The sequence below is a fragment of the Panicum virgatum genome, chromosome 5K (assembly GCF_016808335.1).
Source record: "Panicum virgatum strain AP13 chromosome 5K, P.virgatum_v5, whole genome shotgun sequence".
In the NCBI taxonomy this organism is placed as follows: Eukaryota; Viridiplantae; Streptophyta; class Magnoliopsida; order Poales; family Poaceae; genus Panicum; species Panicum virgatum.
Genome location: NC_053140.1, coordinates 53354228 through 53379643, shown reverse-complemented (window position 1 = coordinate 53379643; position 25416 = coordinate 53354228). Strand labels below are relative to the sequence as shown.

The window sequence follows — 25416 nt, the reverse complement described above, 5'->3', positions numbered from 1 at the left end:
TCTGGGCATAGAAATTCACCGAAATAGATCCAAAGGGATCTTGGGCCTATCTCAGAAGACATATATAGAAAAGGTGCTGAAAAAGTATAATATGCATAAGTGTTCAGCCTCGCCTGCTCCTATTGTTAAGGGCGATAAATTTGGAAAATTCCAATGTCCAAAAAATGAGTATGAAGCTGCGCAGATGAAGTTAATTCCTTATGCCTCAGCCGTCGGAAGCATAATGTATGCACAAGTGTGCACTCGCCCTGATTTGACATTTGTGACCGGGATGCTTGGCAGATTTTAGTCAAATCCAGGACCAGAACACTGGAAATTAGCCAAAAAGACCTTTCGCTATTTGCAAGGCACTAAAGATCTCATGCTCACATATAAGAAGTCTGATAACCTTGAAGTCATAGGTTACTCAGACACTGATTTTGCAGGATGTGTTGACACTAAGAAATCCACGTCAGGTTATATCTTCACACTCGCAGAAGGAGCTATATCGTGGAAAAACTCCAAACAAAGTGTTACTGCATCGTCGACAATGCAGGCTGAATATGTGGCATGTTATGAGGCTACCGGGCAGGCAGTATGGCTAAAGAATTTTATCCCGGGACTTAGAGTGGTCGACAGCATTTCAAAGCCACTCACATTATACTGCGATAATCAACCAGCAGTAATCTATTCGATTAACAACAAGTCAATGAGTGGTGCCAAGCACATTGACATTAAGTACCATGTTGTGAAAGAAAGGATCTAGGAACAGACAATAAGTATTAAGTATATAAACACTAAGTATATGTTGGCGGATCCACTCACAAAGGGCCTACCACCCAGTGTATTCAAAGATCACGTTACCAATATGGGTCTGGTAGATAAGCCCTTGATCCCGGATTAGTTGGGACCAATATGACATCATCTCCTCATAATCTTAATGTGGACTTCCTCGGAGATTGTTCAGGAACCATAGTCACTTAGTTCAGTAGTACTTAATTGACTATTGTAACTTAGTGTCTTGGTGTACTGTCTGTCGAAGAGTAAGTCTGTAAGTTTGTATAAGTCTGATGTAATAAGTTTATGGAGCTCCTAAGTTAAAGAAGTTTGTTTCGAAATAAAGTAGTATGTTATAGTCACTGGGTTCAATGATGTTTGTTATTAACCATTGTAATATTTTTTTGTCTTGATGTACTATTTTATTAAGAAATAAACTTATAAGTTTAAGTCCTACGATCAAGGGGGAGAATATTGGGATAATGATCTGTGAGCTTAAACAGTAAGCTCATTAAATGAATGAACAGTAAAGTGATAAGATAAGCTAATAAAGGAAAATCAATGAACGGGAACGAACGTTCCCGTGCCGTCCTGATCAGGGACGGCAACCGACCCAACATTGGCGGTTCCCCTCGGTGTGCAACGAGTATAAATAACGGGGTGAGAACCCCGTTCAAGGTACTGATCGCCTGGACGTTGCCAACACCGGGGAAATCACACAACCGACACACACACACACACTAAGAACACACACACAGAGGCAAGTGATGGGAGGCCCTAGTGACCAAGGTATGTGCATCTCATGTCATCTATGTGGTTCCATTTTGAGCTTAAGATCCTAGAATATCTAACAAGCGGCCCATCCGGCGACATCACCTCATGCACGGTAGTAACAGAGCGATAGTTGAAGAAGCTGTGCTCGCTGCCCAGGATGCGGAAAGCTGATCACCCGCTGCTCGTTGTCCAAGATCTCAAGCCGCTCGCGGCTACTCTTGCCAGGCATTCCGCTCACGAGACTCAGCTCCCGCACCGATCCCGCCGTGGCACCATCGCCCTCCGCGATGTCGCAGCTCGCGATGCAGCCTTTGTACCCTTGCGGGTCATCGAAGCGCCGCACCAGCGACCACACCGCATCCACCGGCGCTTTCATTGTTCGCGCCACGACCGAGCAGCATTGCCCCGCGGCCACCACATGGTCATGGTGTCGCACCACCGCACTCGGCACCTTCGCGTGCCCTGGGCACGTCGACGCAGCGGCGGCGCTCCCATTGGTCGTGATATGACCGTGCTGCTGCGAAGACATCCTTGATGTGATGTCCAGTAGTATTGTATTAGGCGTTCTTAATCAACTTATTTCTCTCTCTGCAAAGACGAGATGAGGATTATTGGGTTAGGATGGATGAAGAAATAAAGGACTCATAGCTATATGGAGCTTGTGTGTACTGAGTAATAACATTATTTGTTGTCATTTTTTATCCTTATGAAGTCAACAACTGTATTTCTACATGGTTGGGTAAGATGATGTGATAGTTTAGGGGTTATCCTAGAGAGCTCGGCTGAGAATACTTGGTGTGGTTTTGGGGATAAGAGACTTTTGACTATTCAGTTTCCAATGGATGGTATGGAGTACAAGCCCAAAATGAAATAAGTCAAGTTGTGCTTCTTGGTTGCTGGCAATAGAATAGGAGACTTGATATCAACTTTGAGTGCCTATGATATATTTGTGATAGACTAATGAAATATGATGTTGATGATAAATTAATGAATACAACAAAAAGGGAACATGAGGTCCTGCATGCGCATATGGTATATTATCAATTGATAATTAATAAATCAATACTGCTGCACCTAGTAAGGGAAAATAAAGCCGCCTTAGCATCTTTTTGTACCAGCTGGTAGTGTTGTACGATGTGCCATTTGATGACAAGTGATGACTTCAGAAAAATGGAAGAGAGTGGATGTCCATGGTAAGATATAGTCCAATGTTCATTGCAGGCGATTTTCTACAAAATTATACCTAATTGAAGTGTATTTGCACTTGCAACCTTACCATATAGAGCCTCAGAGATTTTGGAAAATTACGAAAATAAAAGAAAATATACCTAAATAAAAAAAATAGTTGAAGGGAGAAGAATCTCGTTTTGTCTACCGCAACAAGCCACATGTTTTGAAAGGAAGGGGATGAAACAAGTAAGAATATATAGAAATGAAGTGAGAATGAATAATGCAAACCTTCTATTTCGGTTGATGGGTAATCGTGGTTGACGACGAGTACATCTTCAATGTCATTAGGGTTCAAGATTGGATCTAGGGGTTCAAGATTCACAAAGGAGTCGGGGGATTTGGTGGCTTGCTAGGGTTACAGGAATATCCTAAGAGGTCTTTGATCAGATAGTGGTGGAGCGTTAGCGTGATAGGCGGGACAATAAGGTGGAGGTGGTGAAGGAGTGTTGGATCCGAAGGGTTGCCAATGAAGAAGTCTTATCAAAGAGGCAAGAAATATATGGAATTTGAGATGGGGTTGGGTTGGATGGCGAGTCCACCAGATGGTGTGCTGCCTGACAATGATGTTGGGGAAGGCGCTAAAGATGTTGGGGAAGTAGGCTTGGTGAGCGGGAGCAATGCTTGATGGGGGTGATGGAAGTGGATATGCAATACACATAGGGAAGTTGAAGATATATAATGATGGAGGAGAATGAATATGGACGGGATTCGGTTGTTGCTTGTTATGGGATCCTTCACCAAGGTGGTGCCTGCTACATGCCACCAACTAGCACACCTTTTACATTGAATTGGTTCTTTTAACGTAAATACAAAGAGAAGTAGTCATTAGGCAACCTGGTGAAGCAATGCTGGATGGGGGCAATGGGAAGCGGATAGGCAAACCACACAAGTAAGTTGAGGATAACAAGATCTGAGGGATGAATGTAGACAGAATTCGGTGGCTAAGCATGTGTGTTCCTTGTTGTGGGAGCCTCCGTCTAGGCGGTTCTTGCTGGCTGCCACCCACCGCCGCACCTCTCACACGGAATAGGTTCCTTTAACGTAAAAGAAAGGGATCGAATAGCGTGAGGCCACAGTCATGAGCAAGCACATTGCAACTCATTCCCTGATGTGGGATGAGCTAATACCCTCTAACTTTACATTAGAGATGTCTTTTAATCCCTCTCACATAGTAGGTCGTCCACCATGGGGCCTTAAAATTCAAACTGCCCTGGTTAGTGAATATATTGGCCCACAATGCCCCCTTGAACTATCAAGTTACGTACCATTGGGCCTTTACATCTGTATAAATGGTTCTTATTGTTGTTCCTTCTAAATTTTTCTTCTAAATATGGCACAAGATAAAATTTAATAAATCATATATCGGAAACAATTCAAAGTAAAATATGACACTGGACTTTTAAAGATCTAGAGGAACAATTGGAATACATGCTAAAATAATTCAAATACATTATCAAAGCAGTTGGAATGTACTATTGGATGAATCAAAATGCATTATAAGAACAATGAAAATTTCACACAAGAACAATCCAAAATGTACCATTAGACACCCCAATAGTTATACCTTTTAGTTCAAAATATATGCGATAGTTTTTTTAATTCTTTTAGTATTGTAACATCCCGAAAATATACCAAGACAAATCACTCGCTAAAAAACATTTTCAAAATATTTTTCGTCGTTGAGCTCAAATCATCCCAAATCCTTTTCTATCCGAGATCCTGTTTTTCCCAAAAAAAATCCCGGCGATCCGCCGTCCCGACATCAGTACCAAGATCGCACACTACATACCCGTACGGACCAATTATGGTGGAGAAAAATTAGCCTGACTCTATATAAACCACATAGTGAAATTGTATGGTGTGCCCAGCAAAATCATTTCAAATAGAGGGACCCAATTTACCTCTAAGTTTTAGAAAAGCCTGCATAAAGCCATGGGTACAAAGTTCAATTTTAGTTCGGCCTATCACCCGCAAACTGATGGACAGACTGAAAGGGTAAACCAAATTATGGAGGATATGTTAAGGGTATGTGTCCTTACCTATGGTAAAGATTGGGAACAGAGTTTGCCCTATGCGGAGTTCTCATACAACAACAGTTATCAGACAAGCCTAGGCATGTCGCCATTTGAGGCTCTCTACGGAAGAAAGTGCAGAACCCCTTTGATGTGGTCAGAAGTAGGGGAACGTATTTTAACTGGACCAGCTCTCATAAAAGAGGCAGAAGACCGTGTGGCTGAGATTAGAGAGAAGCTAAAAGCAGCCCAATCATGGCAGAAGAGTTATGCAGACAAGCGAAGAAGAGAATTATGTTTTGAGGTTGGAAATTTTGTATACCTTAAGGTCTCTCCGATTCGGGAGACTCGAAGATTTCAAGTTCAAGGAAAATTAGCTCCTCGGTATATCGTACCATACCAAGTAGTGAAAAGAGTTGGAGCAGTAGCATACCATATTCAATTACCTGAAGAAATATCGGATATACATCCAGTATTTCATGTGTCTCAGCTCAGAAAGTGCTTGAGGGTACCTGAAGAAGAAATAGTACCAGTGGAAACAATTGATCTGCAAAAGGATCTTCGGTATCAAGAAGTGCCTGTCAAAATCTTAGACACTGTCACAAAAAGAACAAGGAGCTCAGAAGTACGGATTTGCAGAGGGCAATGGAGCAGACACGGAGTAGAAAAAGCTACGTGGGAACGCGAAGATGCGTTAAAGAAGGAATTTCCCCATCTCTTTACGAACCAGCCGAATCTCGAGGACGAGATTCATTTTAAGTGGGGTAGGTTTGTAACATCCCGAAAATCTACTAAGACAAATCACTCGCTAAAAATCATTTTCGAAATATTTTTCGTCGTTGAGCTCAAATCATCTCAAATCTTTTTCTATCCGAGATCCTGTTTTTCCCAAAAAATTTCCCGGCGATCCGCCATCCCGACATCAGTACCAATCGCCGTCTTATCCCCTTTCCCTTTCTCTCGTTCTGCGTGCTCATCGCTGACCAGCCGAACGCCGCAGCGCGCGCGTGGCCGACCGCCGACGCGAATCCCGTCGACAGCTCTCTCTCTTTCTCTCTCTCTCCATTTTTCTTTTTCCCCTTTCCTTTTTCTTTTTTTCCTTTTCTCTTTTCTTTTTTCTTTTTCTCCCTCCTTCCCTTTCTTCCTTCTCCCTCCTCCTCCTTCCTCCCACGCGCTGCACGGGTAGAGCGGCCCGGCGCCAGCCATCACCCCCACCAGCCGGCCACCCCCGGCCCTCCCCCTTGCGCTGCCCTGCTCACCCGTCCTCTCCTCTGCGCCACCATACCCCCTTGCCTACCTCGTCGCGCACGCGCTCGCCCGAGGAGCAGAGCCGGCCACGCACGGTGCCACCTCCATTGGCTACCGCCCCTCCCACTTGCACCGCCCCTCTGCACGGCCGTCACCTCCACGCCGCTATGCGCCACCACCGGCCCCGCCGCCATTAAAGCTCGTCCTCGAGCTCGCCGGCCGCCACCACCGCGGCACCCCCTCCCTCTCGCCTCGCTGGCCTATAAATACCCCTCCACCGCAGCTCGCCATCCCCACAAACCCCGGCCACCACCGCCAGCCCCCCTCCCTTATGAAGCAACGCCGCCGCCGCGAGCTACCCCGCCCGCCGCCCGCCGGCCCTCGTGGCCAGACCTCCTCGCTGCCCCTCCACCTCCTCAAGCTCGTCTGCAGCCGCTAGCCCCCTCCCTCGCCTCACAACGCCGCCGCCACGACCATCGCCGCCGGCCACCGCGCACCACCGTGGCCAGACTGCCACACCCCATCCCCGCTCGAGGTGAGGAGGGGAATCTATCCCCCCTCGGCCTCCCCGTCCTTTTCCCTCTCACCCCGGGCGCCGACGAGCCTCGAAGGCCGCCGGCCAGGCGCCGCCACCCCTGCGCCCCCTCCTCTATTTTCCGGTAGAGAGAGGAGGAAGGAGGCATTTTTGCACAGAGCCCCCTACCCTTTCCTGATTTCTTTAAAGAACCCCCCTTTCTCTAGTTCTTTTCCAGATGAGCCCCCCATATTTTCCCCATTTAAGAAATAACCCATCCAATATATAGAAACAATTACACATAGGCCCCTACACCTTCTAGTATGCCACAGATATTTCTAGAAATTATAACTAAGTCCTTTCCTCTTCTAAAAGTATTTTCCAATAAGCCCCTCTATTATTCCTTTTAATGAATAAGCCCTCCCACCATATAAACATAATTTCAAATAGACCCCTGCCCATTTTTAGAGTAGCCCGGATATTTTCTAAAATTACAATCAAGCCCTTGCCACCCCAAAAATAATTACAAAGAAGCCCCTCTCTTATTTCTTTTAATGAATAAGCCCCTCCACTATATAAAATATTTATGAGTAGGTCCCTGCCTAATTTCCAGAGTAGCCCGAATCTTTTCCAAAATTCTATTCAAGTCCTGCCACTCCCAAAAATAATTACAAATAGGCCCTCGGATCCTTATTTAACCCCTAACCACTCCTTCGACTCATCATTTCATGCGCCAAAAATCCTCCGTTTGCCCCGAAACTTTACCACGCCATTTCTAACATAAATCCGGCCGTGCCATTAGAAAACCACCCAAAAATACTACTCCCATCTCCATATGTTAATTTCTTCCGATTCGAGCTCAACGATAAAACTTTTATTTCTTTTTCTTTATTGTGTGTTTGTTTGTGTGCGCCGTAGATCACGGTGTGAACGAGGGAGAACCCGTCAACGAGCAGTACCGCGAGCAGGTGTGCGAGGACCAGTACCGTGAGCCCGAACCCGAAGGACAGTACCTCGATCAGGACTTCCCGGAAGGCTTTGTGAACGGCAAGTTCAATCTCATCCTTTGATGCATATTTTGTCCAAAAAATTTTTAAACACAACCTACAGGCCTATTTTATAAAACTGCATATGCTTTTACTGCTAAAACATGGTTGGATAGCCACCCCTTGATTTGTTATAACCGTTCCTTGACCACCTAGATTGATGTCTACATATGATTCATTCTGTGTGGATGTTAATCACTGCTAAAATTGCTCAGGGCTTTATATTCGTTCTACTACACATCAAATGTGTTTATTTATAAAAGAAAATGTGTGAGTGTGTGGGAAGGGAAAAAGGTGGATTTGTTGAAAATAAATGAAAGACGTGTTTCGATGAGATGGATGGTATTTCTGTGTGAACTGCCAGAAGGTGTGCTCGTACCTGTGTGGTTGAGTAAGGTTGGGAGATATCCGTCTTGTCACCATTAAGGACCGAGTTGATGTGTCATCTCACCTAACTCAACTTATCGTACAATCACTCGACCGTTGTGTGTGGCAACGGTTTAGCATAAACCCCACTAGTTAGTCTGTTAGTCATCAGGAGAGCTGGTGAGCAGCGGGTGATCAAGGAGACTGGATAAGATCTTTGTGAATTATACCCCGGTTGGGCCTCGTTGGCAGGTCAACGACCCCTTGGTGGATCCCGTATTGGCTACTCAGGTCTAGCTAAGGTGGGTAATGGCTTCGATGGGATCTACACCGACACTAAGGTGATCGTGCTGTGGTACCCCGCTTGTGGGTAAAGTGTACACCTCTGCAGAGTTAAAAACTATTCGAATAGCCGTGCTCACGGTATTGAGCGGGTTATGGTTTGGTCACATAACTAGTGTTTCTTCTAGGAATGGTTGGGATGGTGTGTGTTGTTTTGGTAAAGTGTCCGACAACTGTGCCGTGTGCTACGACGGATGAAGAGTCCGGTAGCAATTTAAAACTTGGATCCTGTGTGGATCAACCCTACGTGTCAAGATAATTGCTTTGAAAATCATGTTCTTTCAAATAAACCCGTGCATAAAATTAGCTTTACCGCAAATTAACAGATAGCCTTATCCTTGATTAATCCTGTGCATATACTCTGTTTATACCCCCTCCATGGATGCGGTTGGACTTGCTGAGTATATTTGTACTCACCCCGATATATGTTATTGCTTCAGAGGAAGATCCGGACTTCGTGGTTGAAGACGTTGAGTAGAGGTTGCGTCCGCACCCAACTCTGCCTGTGGTGTTGGTCCTGTTTAGGATGCTTCCGCTGGCGCGATACTCTGAGCCCGAGCTGGATCCCATGTGGTTCGTGCTTTGGTGTATCACCGTAGCATTTTTACTTCTTGTTATTGTCTGTCTTGAGTGTCCACCTCCTCGGATGATTGTACGGTGATGTACCATCTGATGTAATAAATGTGTATCAGCCTCCTGGGACTGATATTTGTATCACATTCAAGTCACCTCTTATGAGGGGACGCTTTAGGTATTTATGGTGCAACTTTGACCATAATTTTTCTATCAAAATATAGTTATAGTGTCTAGTTAGCAAATGTATGGGATTGTATGTTCAAGACAAATGGGCACATGTGATTTTATATTTTCAATTAAATATTTTGAAATTGTTAATGTTCAAATCTTTGAAATTTCAATTGTGTCTTAGTCAAATTGTCATAAATTCATGAGTGGAGATGTATATGAGCATAAATTACGACTGGAGAATTATATAACAACTTTCAAAGATATATTATAGGAAGAATTAAATTATTATTACCAAAATATAGAGAACATAACATAGAATGATTAAAAAACTAGGATAAGTATGAAACAGCTAGAGACTACACGACAGAGAGCATGGCTACTGCCCATCAGAGTGGAGGCGATGATTTGTTGCTCCCATTGTGTAGTTTAAGAGAATCCATTTGGTTCTAGGGTGCTACCAACGCACAAATAGGTGAAACCGAAGACATAGTAAGCCCTTAAAAAAACTAAGTCGGACAACCCACCTTTTAGCGGGAGTCCGTCCAAAGGTGGGATTTGAGACTGAGTCTTTCTTGTTGGATCATTTAACGGTCTCTTGTGTGTGAGGTGTGAATGCATGTTTATCAGCTTTTTATTTCCTCATTGTATTTTTTTTTCATGTCTCAGCATCAAGGAGCAGTCTTTCTATCTTAGCAATACATTCAAGCTAAAAAAGTTTGCGGGCTAAAAATTCTGAACGGTGGGTTAGGTATAGGGAAACAGATTGAATTACAAAAGCACGCGAAAACATCTACATGCATGTATAGGCATTCTAGCAGTTTTATTTGAGTTTGGGGAACCGTTGTATAACAGTTTTCCATATCGAGCACAGTTTACAAGCTAGATAAGCCCTTTGCTCCTCAAATAACCAACAGTGTCACTGATGGTTTTGTCAAATGGAGTGAAACGAACACCCAAATCGATCAATTTCTTGGAAGGGTCCTTTGCTCTCACCACCCAGTCTGGTTTGTCCTCCAGGATTCTGATGTGAAAGAAAACGTTAGCAAATGGAGGAGAAACATTGTATCCGGTAAAAGAATCAAAAAATGCTCTTAGAGACGTATCACCTCTGAACCCGATATTCAGGGTGAAGATCAGCAATGTTATTGGTGAAATCGACAAAGCGTTCAATGGATTCCAAGCATAAGTGGCGTCCCTGTGCTGATGGGTTCTCGTACAACACTATCATAGAATGTGCGACGTTTCTCACATCGACGCAGCCAATGTAGACGTCGGTCAAATCAAGCCTCTCCCCTGCTAGGTAGTTTGCACTCTGAGAAGACATTCTTTGTATTCGTTGCAATCAAAAGATGAAGTGCCCATGGCTCGGGTCTCAGCGATTTCCAAAAGCTTAAAATAACCCCATCACATCAAATATTTTGATTCCAATTAGGAAGACTAAACATAAGCTAATTATAAACTAAATACATAAGACTAGGGATTATTCACGAGATGAATCTATTAAGTCTAATTAATTCATGATTATGTAGCATCACATGGGCTTATTATGGGCTTATTTTAATTTTTATTTTTTTGAAGTAAACTTATTTTAATTTTTAAACATTAGGCAACCAAACCTGTCCCAAGACCTAGCATCTAATGCTGTGACTGACTGACCTGCCAGAAGTTGCAGAAGAAGTTGGAGACTGGCGTTAACCGATGGAGATAACATCGGACCCAACACCATCCCTGGATTGATCACAACCATCTGCAATCCTTCCTCTGCAGCAAAGTCCCATGCTGCCTTCTCTGCCAATGTTTTGGATACGCCATACCAAAGCTGCAGCGCAGAGGATAAATCAGCACAGGCCTAAACCATAGCACAAGTCAAGTTAGAATGCAGAAGAAACAGCCTCCAGGTCTAACCCTGTACCTGAAGTTTCTTGAGGAGCTCCGCGTCGGCCCAGCAGTCCTCGTCTATGACCTTGTCCGCGGGCCAGTCGGGGTTTGGCAACATGGACCCCTGTGACGACATCAGCACGACGCGGCCGGCTCCGCAATCTTTGGCGGCGCGCAGGACGTTGAGCGTGCCCTTCACCGCCGGTTCCAGGAGCTCCTTCTGGAGTAGCAGAATCAAAGGATTATCTACTAGAGCGATGGGATTCTGAAGCTGTGGTAAGCATCGATCGGGGGATTGTTGAGAAGGAGAAGGAATTGCCTCTGGGTCTTCTGTCTGCAGTGTAACCGGGGACGCCAGGTGGAAGACGCCGCGGGCGCCGTCGATCGCCAGCCGCACGGAATCAGGGTCCAAGAGGTCCAGCTGGAACAGCCGGAGCCGCGTGTCCGCGCCCGCCAGGCCCTGCAGGTGCTTCGTCTCGCCCTCATCATCTGCAAGGGGGAGAAAACTAAAATCCGTCGAGAACAAGAAACGATCTCGCTCCATTTCATCTGGCGCGCGGAGCGGAGAGAGAGCATGTTACCGAGGTTCTTGACGGTGGCGTGGACGGTGTAGCCGCGGTCGAGGAGGAGGCGGACGAGCCAGGAGCCGATGAAGCCGCTGCCGCCCGTCACGCAGACGAGATCACGGCGCGCCGCGCCGCCGTTGTCCACGGTCGACGACATCTCGCACCGGTGTCGCTCGCAGAATAGACGCACCAGACACCGAAGCGGAAAGGGACACGGCCAAGACGGAGACGCGCAGCCGTATTTCTATCGATCTCCTGATTCCGGTTTCGCTTACATTTTCTTTTTTCAACACCCGTGTTTTGACTCCTGATTCCCGTCTTGCATGCGTTTTCTTTTTTCCACTCCCGTGTTTGACTCCCGTACATTAGAAAGATTAATCTATAGCATCTCGCGCTGACCAGCATATCTTGTGCAAAGATAAATATATACTCGTGTGATCCGCATGCTCTGTAATGCCTGAAGAAAATTTAATCTCTTTATAACGGAAACAGCTCTTGCTGCTAAGGACGAGTCATCTAAGATTTGTCAACATTCATATATACTTGCAAACATGTCCATATGTTTCTACGGGAAGCCACATCAATATATTGATTAGTGTGTCTATATATATGTGTGTGTATATATATATATACACACACGGCAGCGCTATTCTACACTCTAGGTGTAGAATCCCATTCTACACCTAGCTAGCCAACCCACAACCAACTCAAACCAATCCGGCTTCCACCCCCTTGACTCAACCCAACCCGTCCCCTACGAGTCCACCTTCTGCGCTCTGCGAGCACGAGCCGCGAGCGCGCGGAGCGTGCGAGCTGCGAGTGCGAGCCCTCCCTGGATTGGCGGCGCACGGGCCGATGGGCGTGGAGGCCACGGCGGCGGGGACAGAAGCCGACGCGAGCGCGAGCTGCGCGGAGCGTGGCGAGAGGCGAGCGCGAGCAGGGGAGGCGTGTTGGGAGGTGCGCGACCCACACAGGGAGCAGCGGCGTGGCCTTGCGAGGGGCGGCGGCGGCATGGGAGCAGCTCGCTGCACGGAACAACGGAGCAGCCACCACGAAGGGGACCTACGGCGGCGCGGCCTTCGCAGGGAACAGGTGCAGAGCAGCCGCGTATGAGCAGGTTCGGTGTGGGAAATTACTGAAAGCTTTGCCAGCATTTGAAGTATCTGGCTCTAGATGGTTCAGTAATTAGCCTATTCAAACTATGTTGAGTTATTGAATATAAAATTCCATGAGCTCTATTCAATATAGAGGGCACTATTCAGTAGCTCAATATTTCAGTAATCTAGTGTTTTTCCCGTAGTTCATGAGGTTAACTTTGAGCCGTTGGGCAACAATTCAATTGCGCATTCGAAGGGGGAGCACAAGGTTGAACCCAAACGAATGTTGAAAAAAATTGTTGGTGAAAGTCTCAAATCACCCAACAAAATGTGAGAAAATCAACTGGATGCACATGAAAAATACTGAATAACAGATCTTTGAACTACTAAATCCATGACATACATAAATACTGGATATCAGATCTACGAATTACTGAATCCAAGACATACAAAGGAATTACTGGATGTATTACTGAATCTGCATACACATAGTTGGCATTGAACATGTATATTTACACATAGCAGTCACAATTAACAGTTTGAGCATGCAGCCTCCAAAAAAAATCTACAGATAACAGATAAATTTGTACATGTCACATGACTGCATCTTCTCTCTTCACTTAGCCTTTTCCCTTGTGAAAGCGGTGTCGTGTCCGCATAATGAAGCTTCCCTAGGGCTAGTTCTTAAATCGCAGTGGGTAAAGTTCTTAATACTACTACTTAAATAATATAGTATAGAGCTCAAAGTAGACAACATAAAAAAAAGAACAATTGTGCTTACTCAACTAAAAATGCTAATAGAACTGCTTGACTAACTACTCAGTTCAGATCGTCAATGCTCAGTAGTAAAAAAATATTGGACTAACTGCTAAACTTAACAAATTACTGATACTAAATCCTAACAAAACTAGTATCCTAAATTTCAACATTCAGCCATCCAAATCAATATCCACTGTAGATGGTTCAGTAATTAGCCTATTCAAATTATATTAATGCATTTGCTGTGGGGGACTCCCCCACAGTTTCCGTTCAAAAAAAATTATGTTAATTTAAGTTAGTGAATATAAAATTGCACAGGGTCAATAGTTTTTTAAGTTTTAGTGGTTTTACTTGATGAGCTCTATTCAATCTTATATAGTTCAGTAATCTAGTATTTCGTTCTTTGATCCGATAGTTCAGTAATGACCACTGAACTACTAGAGTACCTACTCGTTTCAGATCAGTGCTCAGGAATTGAAAAAAAAAACACAAGACTAACTACTAAATCTAACAAATTAATGGTGCTGGAAATATTACTGAGCCAAAGAAAAAAAAAGTCATGGTACTACTGGCCCAACGAAAAACTACCGATACTACATACTAGCACAACTACTATATTAACTTTTGTGGTTGAGTTCAGTAGTTTACACCATGGTTTTTAGTTTTATTTAGCTATCGAAATCATTATTGGCTTTAGAGAGTTCATTCAGTAATTAGCCTATTCAAACTATGCTGAATTACTGAATATAAAAAATTACACTGAGCTCGGTAATTTTTTTTTAGTTTTAGTAGTTTTTGTTACAGAGCTCTATTCAATCTCATGCAGTTTAGTAGTCTAGTATTTCATTATTTGGTCCAATAACTCAGTAATGATTACTGAACTACTATATTAACTCAAAGCATCAAATGTTCAATAATGATCGAAAATTATTGATACTAGATGCTAACACAACTACTAGAAATAATATTGTACTCAGCCTAAACTAAGCAATAAAAAAATAATTATGCTTGCAATAATAAAATTACTGAACTCAAAAATGCATACAGAACTACTAAACTAACTAATTGGTTCAGGCTTAGATCATCAGCACTAGGCAATCCAAAAAAATACTGAATACTGAACCACCTAAAAAACTAACAAAATTACTGATACTAAATACTCGGTTCGTAGGATTTGATTCTTACTGAAGCTGGTAGAGCGAGAGGAAGTGACCATGGTAGTTGACAGCCAAGCAGGTGGTGGGAGGTCTGCAAAAATCTTGCTTGTCAGATTCATCGTTGAATCAATATGATCATGTCAACAAGACATGCGTAAGCATTGATCAGTAATGCACCTTGCAAATCAAGTCGACGGTGTCCATCTGGATGCGGAGATCCAAGCCTCTCGTAGTCCTCCTGGGGCAGCCAGTGATGCATTCCTCGGAGGATGGGGGATTCCAAGCTCGACTCCCCGCACATCTTTCCCCGCGCTGGCACCTCACGCCGGGGAGGGATGCGTTCGGCCCACACCCAGTAGCTCAAGGTGACCGCAGCCGCTGCGCAAGGGTCCGACACGAATGGGGATAACGGCAAGCGTCAGCCAATGCGTCGCTCGAGGCCGCTGCAGGCACCACGCTAGGATCCGAGCGGGTGTGGCGCGCGGAATCGCGCTCGTCATGCATCCCGCGGCCACTGCTTGCCCCACCGCACTTCATTGCTAGCTGATGCCGCACCAGTTGCTCGAGGACACCGACGAGCTGCCTCGCAACTCCGCCGCAGCCTCCACGCCACGTTGCTTGACGCCGCCGTAGCCTCCACGCCACGCTGCTGGACGCCGCAGCAGCCTTCGCGCCCCGCGAGCCTTTTCCGCGCCACGCCGCTCAACGCCGCCGCAGTTGGCGTGCCATGCCGCTCACCGCTGACGCTGCCTCCGCGACCTGCAAGCTGCGCGCCGCCTCCGCGCCGCGCTGCTTGCTTCTCGCCGCCTGTGCTTCCGCGCTCTCAGGACCACCGCGATGCTGCCGCTCGCGAACGCCGTGGTGATTTGGATCGGAAATGGGTGGGTGGGGCTGGGGGAGGAGGCGAGGGGTAATGAAAGCTGGGCCGAGCCGGTTTGGACTTTGGAAGGAGTCTGGCGCGGGGCAGGCGGGCTGGGTGGGTTGGCCGGCTGGGGTGGATTTGGTGATGGGTGTAGAATGTTATTCTACACCTAGGGTGTAGAATAGCGCATATATATATATAAATTCCTTTCTACACTCGCTTGTAACTATTCTCATGTGTATATCTCATGATATATGACGTATCTGATCCAACAAAGAGTATGTATGTGTTCATACTAAAATACCTATGATGATATATGTTTTGGGTATGTGACCATACATAGAGTATATGGACATACTTATTTTATATATTAATACTAAGGTATAATTATAGTATATTTAAAAATAGGGCTGCTTTTGAAATTTTTCATATATATACATTTGAAGTATCTTAGAGTAAGTATATGAACATACTCAAAGTGATAAATAAATAGTATATGTCGGTCGAGACTTCAGCCTTTTTTCTATTTTGCTTGTTTAATGGGAGGAACTGGTGGTTCCTGCGCGCCTAAATTTTCTGGAGCGTTGATTTTAACGGAGAGTGTTTCATTTTAATTAGGGATAGTTTAGTCAATTTACTTTAGCATAAATACGTCTTGTTTACCCATTCAATACCCGGCGGCCTGCGTGTGGCTCTTGCCCGACGGCGGCGGCGCGTCCCCCGACGGCCACCAGCGCGCAGCTCTTCCCCGGCGACGGCGGCCTGTTCGCTGCCCTCCCTCGACCTCAACTGGTCATCCACGTGCGGCTGCTTCCTGGCGGCGGCGGCCGAAGCGCAGTCCTCCATCGACTAGCCATCCCTGATTGGAGCTCCGGCCAGAGCCTCTTCGTGTAGGCTGTCTCGACCTAGACCTCGGTCCACGTATAGGGATCTGATTGATCGTGTTAATGAATTGAACGAAAAACCATAAAGGAAAATACCAAAATAGCCATAGCATTATTGTAATGAACATGGCACCTTTTATGCCATTTCGAGTGATTTAGGTGATCGAATGACAACACAACACTTGGACTAATATGATTGTTAAGATGATCATTCTCAGGCTTTTAGGTTCAAGTGATGACAAAGAGAAAGAGAAGATAGGCGTAGCAAGGCCCGAAGGGCCGCCCCTACGAGGGTTCCGCTACCCGGTTAGCGGACGGGGCTCGAGGGGGAGCCGCCCCTCGCGGGTCTCAGGGCAGCGCCCTGAAAGCTCTTCGGTCAGGAGCACCGGAAGAACCGACGTCATGGGCATCGGAGCATCCGATGGTAGTCGGAAGAACCGACACCATGGTACTTTGGTGCAGAAGGAAAACAAAGCCAAGTTAGCCTATAGGCACCGGTTGAACCGACGGTCCAAGAAAGGGCATCGGTGCATTGGGCGTCCTATGTTCCAGAGACGATGTCAAGTGCCCAGGAGAAGTTTCTTCAGCACCGGTTGAACCGACGGTGCATCGGAGTATTGCATCGGTGCAATGACGTCAGCGCCCAGGAGAAGATTCTTAAGCACCGGATGAACCAGTGATGCATCGGTACAAAGCATCGGTTCAACCGGTGGTCTCTGCGTCAGCTGTCAGGACTTCAACGGCTACTTCGGGTTATGAGTGACCGGATGAACCGACGCTACCCCGCCAAGAGGCATCGGTTCTTCCGGTGATACGCAGATTTTCAGCTGACCGTTGGAGCAACGGCTATAAGACTTGGTGGCCTATAAATACGCCTCACCCCGGCCATTTGAAGATTGCTGGAGTTGCTGGACATCCCACACACACCCAAAAACATCTCCAAGCCATACAAAAGCATCAAGATCATATCCTTAGCCCTTAGCACACTTTGAGAGTGTTGTGTAAAGGATTAACTCTTAGTGAGTGAGATTGCAAGGCTTAGAGCCTTTGTGCTGTGGTTCATTAGCGAACCAAAACAAGAGCTTGGTGCGCCGGCACCTTGGAGCGTGAAGCTCGCCGGCAACGTCATCGACCCTCCGACTTGGTGTGGAGCGGCGACGACAACTTTGTGCGGGGGACGTGGAGACCCCCATCCTTTGTGGAGAAGCTCCTTAGTGGAACCCGGGGCCAAGGTGACCGTGATTGTGTTCACGGAAGAGACTTGGTGACCGAGTAGCAGTACTCTTAGTGAGTGCTACAACAACGTGGATGTAGGTGTGCCTTTGTGGCTAACCGAACCACGGGATAAACACCCGCGTCAAGAGTTTGCTTTCTCCTATCCCGCTCTTTAAGTTTCCGCATTTCATACTAGCAATTTGTGTGCCTTTACTTTCATAGAATAGTTTCTTGATAGGAAAGGCTATATGTTGCTAAACTCTTTTGGGATAGGGGTTTTCACACTAGAACAACCTAGTTGCACATCTAGATAACATGTTTTAGTTTAAGTTTTGTGCAAACTAGTTGGAGCCATAGGTATAAGTTTTTAGAGTGCCTAATTCACCCACTCCCCCTCTTAGGCTAGAGCACCCGATCACTTTCAATTATTTTCATGAGTAGTTCTTGATCCACAAAATAATAAGTTCCAGTCCACGTTCTACGTTCTTCGTAATAGGTTCCTTCTACTTTTTAACCGTTGGATCTGAGCCTTTCAACGGCTCTTAAAATTTTCAAGCACCGTAAAATTTCTCGTGTGAATGTATGTTTATCAGCTTTTTCCCTCATTGTATTTTTTTTTCATGTCTCAGCAGCAAGGAGCAATCTTTCTGCCTTAGCAATACATTCAAACTGAAAAAAAGTTTGAGGCTTAAAATTATGAACGGTGGGTAATTAGATATAGGGAAACAGGTTGAATTACAAAAGCACGTGAAAACATCGCACATGTATGTATAGGCATTCTAGCAGTTTTATTTGAGTTTAGGGAACAGTTGTATAATAATTTTCCATATAGAGCACAGTTTACAGGCTAGATAATAAACCCTTTGCTCCTCAAACAACCAACAGTGTCTCTAATGGTTTTATCGAATGGAGTGAAACGAACACCCAAACCGATCAATTTCTTGGAAGGGTCCTTGGCTCTCACCACCCAGCCTTGTTTGTCCTCCCGGATTCTGATGTGAAAGAAAACGTTAGCAAATGGAGGAGAAACATTGTTTCCGGTGGAAGAAACAAAAAGATATGATGTTCTTAGAGACGTATCACCTCTGAACCCGATGTTCAGGGTAAAGATCCGCAATGTTGTTGGTGAAATCTACCAAGTGTTCAATGGATTCCAGGCATAAGTGGCGTCCCTGTGCTGATGGGTTCTCATACAACACTATCAGAGAGTGCGCGACGTCTCTCACATCGACGCAGCCAATGTAGATGTCGGCCAAATCAAGCTTCTCACCTGCTGGGTAGTTTGCACTCTGAGAAGACATTCTTTGTATTTTTTTAGAGAAAAGAAGACATTCTTTGTATTCGTTGCAAAGTTGCAATAAAAAGATGAAGTGCCTTGTTAAAAAAAAAGATGAAGTGCCCATGGCTCCTAGCCCTTGTTTCTAATAATGATGTGACTGACTGACCTGCCAGAAGTTGCAGAAGAAGTTGGAGACTGGCGTTAACTGATGGTGCTAACATCGGGCCCAACACCATCCCTGGATTGAGCACAGCCATCTGCAATCCCTCCTCTGCAGCAAAGTCCCATGCTGCCTTCTCTGCCAGTGTTTTGGATACGCTATACCAAAGCTTGCAGCTCAGAGCAGGATAAATCAGTAGAGGCCTCAACCCATAGCACAAGTCAGAATTCAGAAGCAACAGTCTCCAGGTTTCAATCTTTACCTGAAGTTTCTTGAGGAGCTCAACGTCGGCCCAGCAGTCCTCGTCTATGACCATGTCCGCGGGCCAGTTCGGGTTCGGCAACATGGCCGCCTGTGACGACATCAGCACGACGCGGCGGGCTCCGCCATCTTTGGCGGCACGCAGGACGTTGAGCGTGCCCTTCACCGCCGGTTCCAGGAGCTCGCTCTGGAACAGCAGAACCAAAGGGTTACCTACTCGAGCGACGGGAGTCTGAAGCTGCCATATCCATCGATCGGGTGGTTATTGAGAAGGAATTACATGCCTCTGGGTCTTGTGCCTGCAGTATAAATGGGGACGCCAGGTGGAAGACGCCGCGGGCGCCGTCGATCGCCGGCCGGACGGACGCAGGGTCGAGGAGGTTCATCTGGAACAGCCGCAGGCGCGTGTCCGCGCCGTCCAGGGCCAGCAAGTGCTTCGTCTCGCCCTCATCATCTGCAAGGGGGAAATCCGTCAAGAACAAGAGATAATCTCGCTCCATTTCATCTGGCGCGCGGAGCAGAGAGGGAGCATGTTACCGAGGTTCTTGACGGTGGCGTGGACGGCGTAGCCGCGGTCGAGGAGGAGGCGGACGAGCCAGGAGCCGATGAAGCCGCTGCCGCCCGTCACGCAGACGAGGTGGCGGCGCGCCGCGCCGCGCCTCCGCTGTCCCCGGCGGACGCCATCTCGCACCCGGTGTCGCTCGCAGAGCAAAGGCACCAGAAACCCAAGGGGAGAGAGACACGGCCAGACAGAGGCACCGCACGTTGGTTGGGCCGGCCCTTGGCGTGTTGCAGCTACTAGCAGGCGTGGCGTGGCGTGGCCACGGCCCGTATGCAGTCAGAAGCTGCCACAAATGTGTCCCGCTGTGCTGGTTACTTCCGTCTACACAAGATCACTCAAATGGATCAAGATTCTTTTCGATAAGAGAAAGGTGCTGTTTGGTTCGGCTATTTTGCCCCGTGATCTGTTACCACTGAGACCTGGTACCATTACTTCATATTTTGGTTGGGCTGACATGTGAACGCATCACGGTGGGAACGGATGCCGGCATGCGGAAGATTGATACTGCCAAAACGACAAACATCACAGAGAGATACTCATGTGTCCTGCCAGTTTATTTTCGACTAGAAAACTTACATACAGCAGCACTTTTTTTTAATTAACAGCAGCAGTTTTGATCCACCATCGCATTCGACCTAGATGGGCTATTTTTCCATGAGGAAATCGACATGAAGAGCTAGATGAGTCCTTTGCTCCTAAAGCAATCCATAGTGTCCATGATGATTTTGTCGGATGGAATGAAACGAACACCCAATTCGATCAGTTTCTTGGATGGGTCCTTTGCCCTGACCACCCACTCCTGTTTGTCCTCTTGGATTCTGAATGTGAAAAGAAGTTTTAGCAAGTGAAGAACAGGGTGCATCTGAATCTGATAAAAAAAAAGGGAGCTGTCAGAAGCATATCACTTTTGAACCGGAAGTTCAGGATAAAGGTCGGCAAGTTTGTTGGTGAAATCAACCATCCGTTCAATGGACTCCACGCACAAGTGGCGTCCCTGTGCCGACGAGCTCTCATACAAGGCTACGAGAGACTGCGCCACGTCCCGGACATCAACGCAGCCAAGGAAGTACTCGTCCATGTCGAACCTCTGGCCTGGTGCAGCTTGATCTCTTAGAGAAAAAGATTACTACTCATCGCAATAAAATAAAGATAGATCACAGATGATGAGCGGCAAGCCTGTCACAGCTGTAGTCTTGTAGATGACTGACCCTTCATAATCTGCAGAAATACTTGGAGACTACCGGTAATCGACGGCGTCAATGTCGGGCCCAACACCAGCACTGGATTCAGCACCGCGAGCTGCAACCCCTGCTTCTCAGCGAAGTCCCACGCAGCCTTCTCTGCCAGTGTTTTGGACACGCTGTACCAAAGCTGAGCTCCAGAGGTATGGAATCAGCAGCACGAATGCACGATCCATCCTGAACTGTTTCTGTATCTGAATCGGATTCTGCGATGCGATGATCTGTTAGTTATGTACCTTGAGTTCCTTGAGCAGGTCGACGTCGGCCCAGGAATCCTCGTCGACGACCTTGTCCGCCGGCCACCTGGGGTTGGGCACCATGGCCGTCTGCGACGACACCATGACCACGCGGCCGACGCCGCAGTCCTTGGCGGCGCGGAGGACGCCGAGCGTGCCCTCCACCGCAGGCTCCACCAGCTCCTTCTGAAAGCAGCAGGAAAAGCAAGATGTGGATTTTTTTCCCCCGGCGATTGTCCGACCATGGATCTGGAGAAGGAATTTGCCTCGGGGTCCTGCGTAGGGTGCAGTATGACGGGGGAGGCCAGGTGGAAGACGCCGCGGGCGCCCTCGACCGCCGGCCGCACGGAGGCCGGGTCGAGGAGGTCCATCTGGAACAGCCAGAGCCGCGCGCCCGCGCCGTCCAGGGCCCGGAGGTGCTTCGTCTCGCCCTCGTCCTCTGCACGGGGTTCCCGATTCGGCTGGGTTAGAGCGCGAGCGCAGAGGCAGGCACGCGAGGGAGGGACGGAGCACGGCACGCACGGAGGTTCTTGACGGTGGCGTGGACGGTGTAGCCGCGGTCGAGGAGGCGGCGGACGAGCCACGAGCCGATGAAGCCGCTGCCGCCCGTCACGCAGACGAGGCCGTCGCCGCCGCCATCGCCGTCCGACGCCATCGCCGTCGACCTCGTCGGGAGCTTGGGTGGATGGTGGTGGCCTGGCCTGACCTGTTCCGCTCTACGGCACGGTGGAACTGACGAACTGTGGAAGAGGAAGCCAGGAACAAACAAGAGCGGGAGGTGACGCCGACGGCACACCGCACACCGTGTGGAGGGAGATATACGTGGCACCGAGAGGCGTAGCGCAGTAGTAGGCCAGTAGCGTGTCATGTCAAGCGGAGGCCTGCGGCCTGCCACGAATGTTTAGTTCTAAAATTTCTCTCTCCAAATTTTACTATTCATCTATCACATCAAATTTTTTGTCTCATACATGAAATATTAAATGTAAATAAATAAAAAAATTAATTACATAGTTTTGATGTACACAACGAGACGAATCTTTTGAGCCTAGTTAGATCATAGTAAGACAACAATTATCACAAACAAACAAAAAATACTACATTATACTATAGTGTTTGATGTAATATTTTTTACCACTATTTTACGGATCTAAACACAGGACTTGTCTACGCTCTCCGCTTAGAATTTTTTTTTACATCAGGTGGATTTAGAAATCATACATGTCGGCCAACATGCATGCTGAGGGCTCCCCTCGCTAGTCTATGAGCATCGACATTCATCCTCCTCCCTTTATAGATGATCTCGCACTTATCAAGATCTGCCATCCTTGCTTTGATCTCCCGAACAACCTGACCATACTACTCTGCGCGTAGATTAATTGTCGTGGCCTTGTGTGGGCCAAACCATCGGCTTTGAAAACTTTAAAGTGGAGGGTGGCGAACATGGGCCGTTGCTTAGGTCTATTTTGGACTGGCAGCGATTAGCAGGCCCAAGCATTATGCTCATAGTGGGTTGAAAAGGTTTTTAGATGGGTTTTTGTCTCACGGACCCGTTTTTGTGCCCAGCGCACTCCACTCATAGATTTAGGTCCATAGACACTGCGAAAATGTAGTTTTGTTCCAAACACACCGCTTCCATAAAATTAATCTTTTCCAGCATGGGAAGTGAGAGATGACCTATTAAAAAGACTTAAATGCTCGTGGACTTAATAACAAACCAAAACCAGGGCCACGGCAAAGCCTTCCAATAGCAATTTGTCAAGATGTCTAACCGACCATATCAAAGAGTTCGCACACGTAATATTTTTTTTACGCATGTACGAATAAGGATCAGCATGTGTCACAAATTTTAACATATCTCAAACTACATCAATTTGGGATGTTAAAAGACTTTATCTAGTTTACTTACAATCAAGCATAAATACCCGGCGCCATTCTACCATGTAACTCGGCCTCCTCCATCGCTCACCTGTAGGCCAGGTACTCAGGTTGATTGGAGGTGTCGGCATGCATACTCAGCTCGTTGCTTGCTCACTTGCGTGCGGTGTGCAGTAGCTGGCAAGTCAGGAACGGCGGTGCAGCGCCGCGCGGCAGCAGGACAGGAATGGAGGTGATGTGCGTGCAGAAGAGAAAAATGCAATGAAGAGACAAAGATAAGGCTATAGCAGCAGAAGCTGCACCCATCACAGAATGAAGCAAGGGCAAAATCATCCATTTACTAGGCATTCTTTCCTTCGGTGGCTGCAAATCCATTTTTCAGAGCTGGTGTGTAAGAAGCTAAATAGTATATTTAGAGTGTCCATCGCACGAAAATGAAGAGCGCAGTGTGTGCTAAACAAATTTATGTTTTGGGAATATCCCACGGGAAAAAAAAAGCCCTGTTTAGATCCAATAGAGTGGCCAATTTCCAATTTTGAAAAAAAATTCAAAAATCAGATGATTTCTACAATCGAGAATCCAGCTGATTGTGGATTCTCAATTGTAGATTCTATGAGTCACCTGATTTTTGGATTTCTCACCATTGAGCCTTCAAAATCCGGCATAGGCTGAAACAAATAGGGCCTAGGAAAACCCAAATAAATTAACAAAAATATGAAATGATATTAATTATTTTTCTTTATTAGCTATATTTACCATTAATTGCTACATGCACATGTACACTACGATGCACCTATCAAAACGGTAAGAATAACAAGAATTGTGGGACAAAATTTCCGGCCAGTTCAAGGTATACACATGCATACATGTAGCTACACTACCAGTCTAATATTACGAGTAATATAACGGAACCATACAATACTTTACTTTTTCGAGTATAGCATAGAGAACAAAAGATCTCAAATTCAGAAGAGACTACAAATAACTTGTTTTTTGCAAAAGTGTACGTGACAGTACCAACTTAAGAAACCGTTAGGCCAACTGTGGAGGTATATCCAACGGCTGGCCGGCTCGGAGGGGATCAGCTCTGTGCTCTGGTGCGACACTAACAATAACATCACGAGCTACCGCAGAACTTTGCGCGCCAGGTTCTGGAGGTTGGCCTGAATGATGGTGTTTATGAAAATGCACGTCTCCTCCGCCGTGTTCCCTGACGGCACGTCCACCACGTAGGACTCGGCCACAACGGTGAGCGGCCCGCCGTCCGGCGGCGGCGCTGCTGCCTCGTGCACGGTGGTCACCGAGCGGTAGTTGGCGAGGCGGTGCTCGCCGCCGAGGATCCGGAAGCTGATGACCCGCCGCTCGTCGTCCAGGATCTCGAGCCGCTCGCGGCTGTTGTCAGCGGGCAGCCCGGACACGACGACCAGCTCCCGCACCGACCCCACCGTGGCGCCGTCGCCGTCCACGAGCCGGCAGCTCTTGACGAAGCTCTTGTACGCCTGCGGCTGGTCGAAGCGCCGCACCAGCGCCCACACCTCGTCCGCCGGCGCCGCGATCCGATGCACGATGGCCGAGCAGCACTGCCCCGCAGCCAACGCGTGCTCGTTGTGCGGCGCCTCCTCCTCCGGTAGCACCCCCGCGTGCCCCGGGCACGCCGGCGCGGCCTTTCCGTTGGTGGCGGTGATACGGGTATGCTGCTGCGGCAACGTCCTCGTGGCTGCGTACGGCATCTTTCTCTCAGGCGGTGTCGTTGATCGTTCTTCCAATCTGCGAGGAGGATTTGGTTAGGAGGGGTGAACGAGCAAAGGGTCTCATAGCCACATGGAGATGCTATATATATGTTGGAAAGAGAAATGGATGGTTGCATGTTGAATATATATTGTGTGGTCGACACATAATAAGCTCTATTGTTACTGTGCGTGTGGTTCGTTAATTAAGTTGATCCATGCGATAGTTTAGGGTTACTCTAGGAACTGACTGGGAATAGTCAGTGCAGTTTTTGGAACGAGAGACTTCTGACTTTGTGGCATTTAATGGATGGTATGGAGTAAATGCCTAAAAGGGGTAGGAGGTTTTTAAGATCATTCTCAATCGAAATTTTATTTTTATTAAATATAACGTTATGTTACCGTTTTTGGTGATGAGACGAAGAGTTAATGAAAACAGGGGTGAAATACGTTTTATGGGGGTAAAATCCTATAGGAGTATACAATATTAAGATAGTTTGTGTCTTGTATGTAGCTTAGGAAGCAACAAAAATGAAACAATGTAATGTATGACTTCAATTTTTTTTTGAAAGACTGATTGTATGACTTTATTTGAACTATGAATTAAATACCCTTCGCTTAC

At 46.9% G+C, this 25416-nt stretch overlaps 3 protein-coding genes and 2 pseudogenes across 4 annotated transcripts; all 5 read right to left on the bottom strand.

Annotated features, from left to right (window-relative positions):
• Window positions 1-1244: 1244 nt before the first annotated feature.
• LOC120710243 lies at window positions 1245-2101 on the bottom strand (annotated as a pseudogene).
• Window positions 2102-9759: 7658 nt separating this feature from the next.
• On the bottom strand, window positions 9760-11701 carry LOC120708528 (phenylacetaldehyde reductase-like). The gene is made up of 6 exons (XM_039993825.1): window positions 11495-11701; window positions 11233-11402; window positions 10948-11133; window positions 10692-10854; window positions 10142-10328; window positions 9760-10056 (listed from the first exon to the last, which is right to left on the bottom strand). The coding sequence occupies exons 1-6, from the start codon at window positions 11634-11636 to the stop codon at window positions 9915-9917; spliced, it is 990 nt and encodes a 329-aa protein (XP_039849759.1). The 5' UTR covers window positions 11637-11701; the 3' UTR covers window positions 9760-9914.
• A 6487-nt stretch (window positions 11702-18188) lies between these two features.
• LOC120708527 lies at window positions 18189-20196 on the bottom strand (annotated as a pseudogene).
• Window positions 20197-20242: 46 nt separating this feature from the next.
• On the bottom strand, window positions 20243-21987 carry LOC120708526 (phenylacetaldehyde reductase-like). 2 transcript variants are annotated; one of them, XM_039993822.1, is made up of 6 exons: window positions 21715-21987; window positions 21459-21631; window positions 21193-21378; window positions 20924-21086; window positions 20621-20807; window positions 20243-20533 (listed from the first exon to the last, which is right to left on the bottom strand). In XM_039993822.1, the coding sequence occupies exons 1-6, from the start codon at window positions 21845-21847 to the stop codon at window positions 20392-20394; spliced, it is 984 nt and encodes a 327-aa protein (XP_039849756.1). In that variant the 5' UTR covers window positions 21848-21987; the 3' UTR covers window positions 20243-20391. The 2 variants fall into 2 exon arrangements, with proteins under 2 accessions (XP_039849756.1, XP_039849757.1); XM_039993823.1 differs by having other exon boundaries at window positions 20243-20583; window positions 20674-20807.
• A 2204-nt stretch (window positions 21988-24191) lies between these two features.
• Window positions 24192-24797, bottom strand: LOC120708530 (abscisic acid receptor PYL5-like). The gene has a single exon (XM_039993828.1). The coding sequence runs from the start codon at window positions 24795-24797 to the stop codon at window positions 24192-24194; it is 606 nt and encodes a 201-aa protein (XP_039849762.1).
• Window positions 24798-25416: the final 619 nt, after the last annotated feature.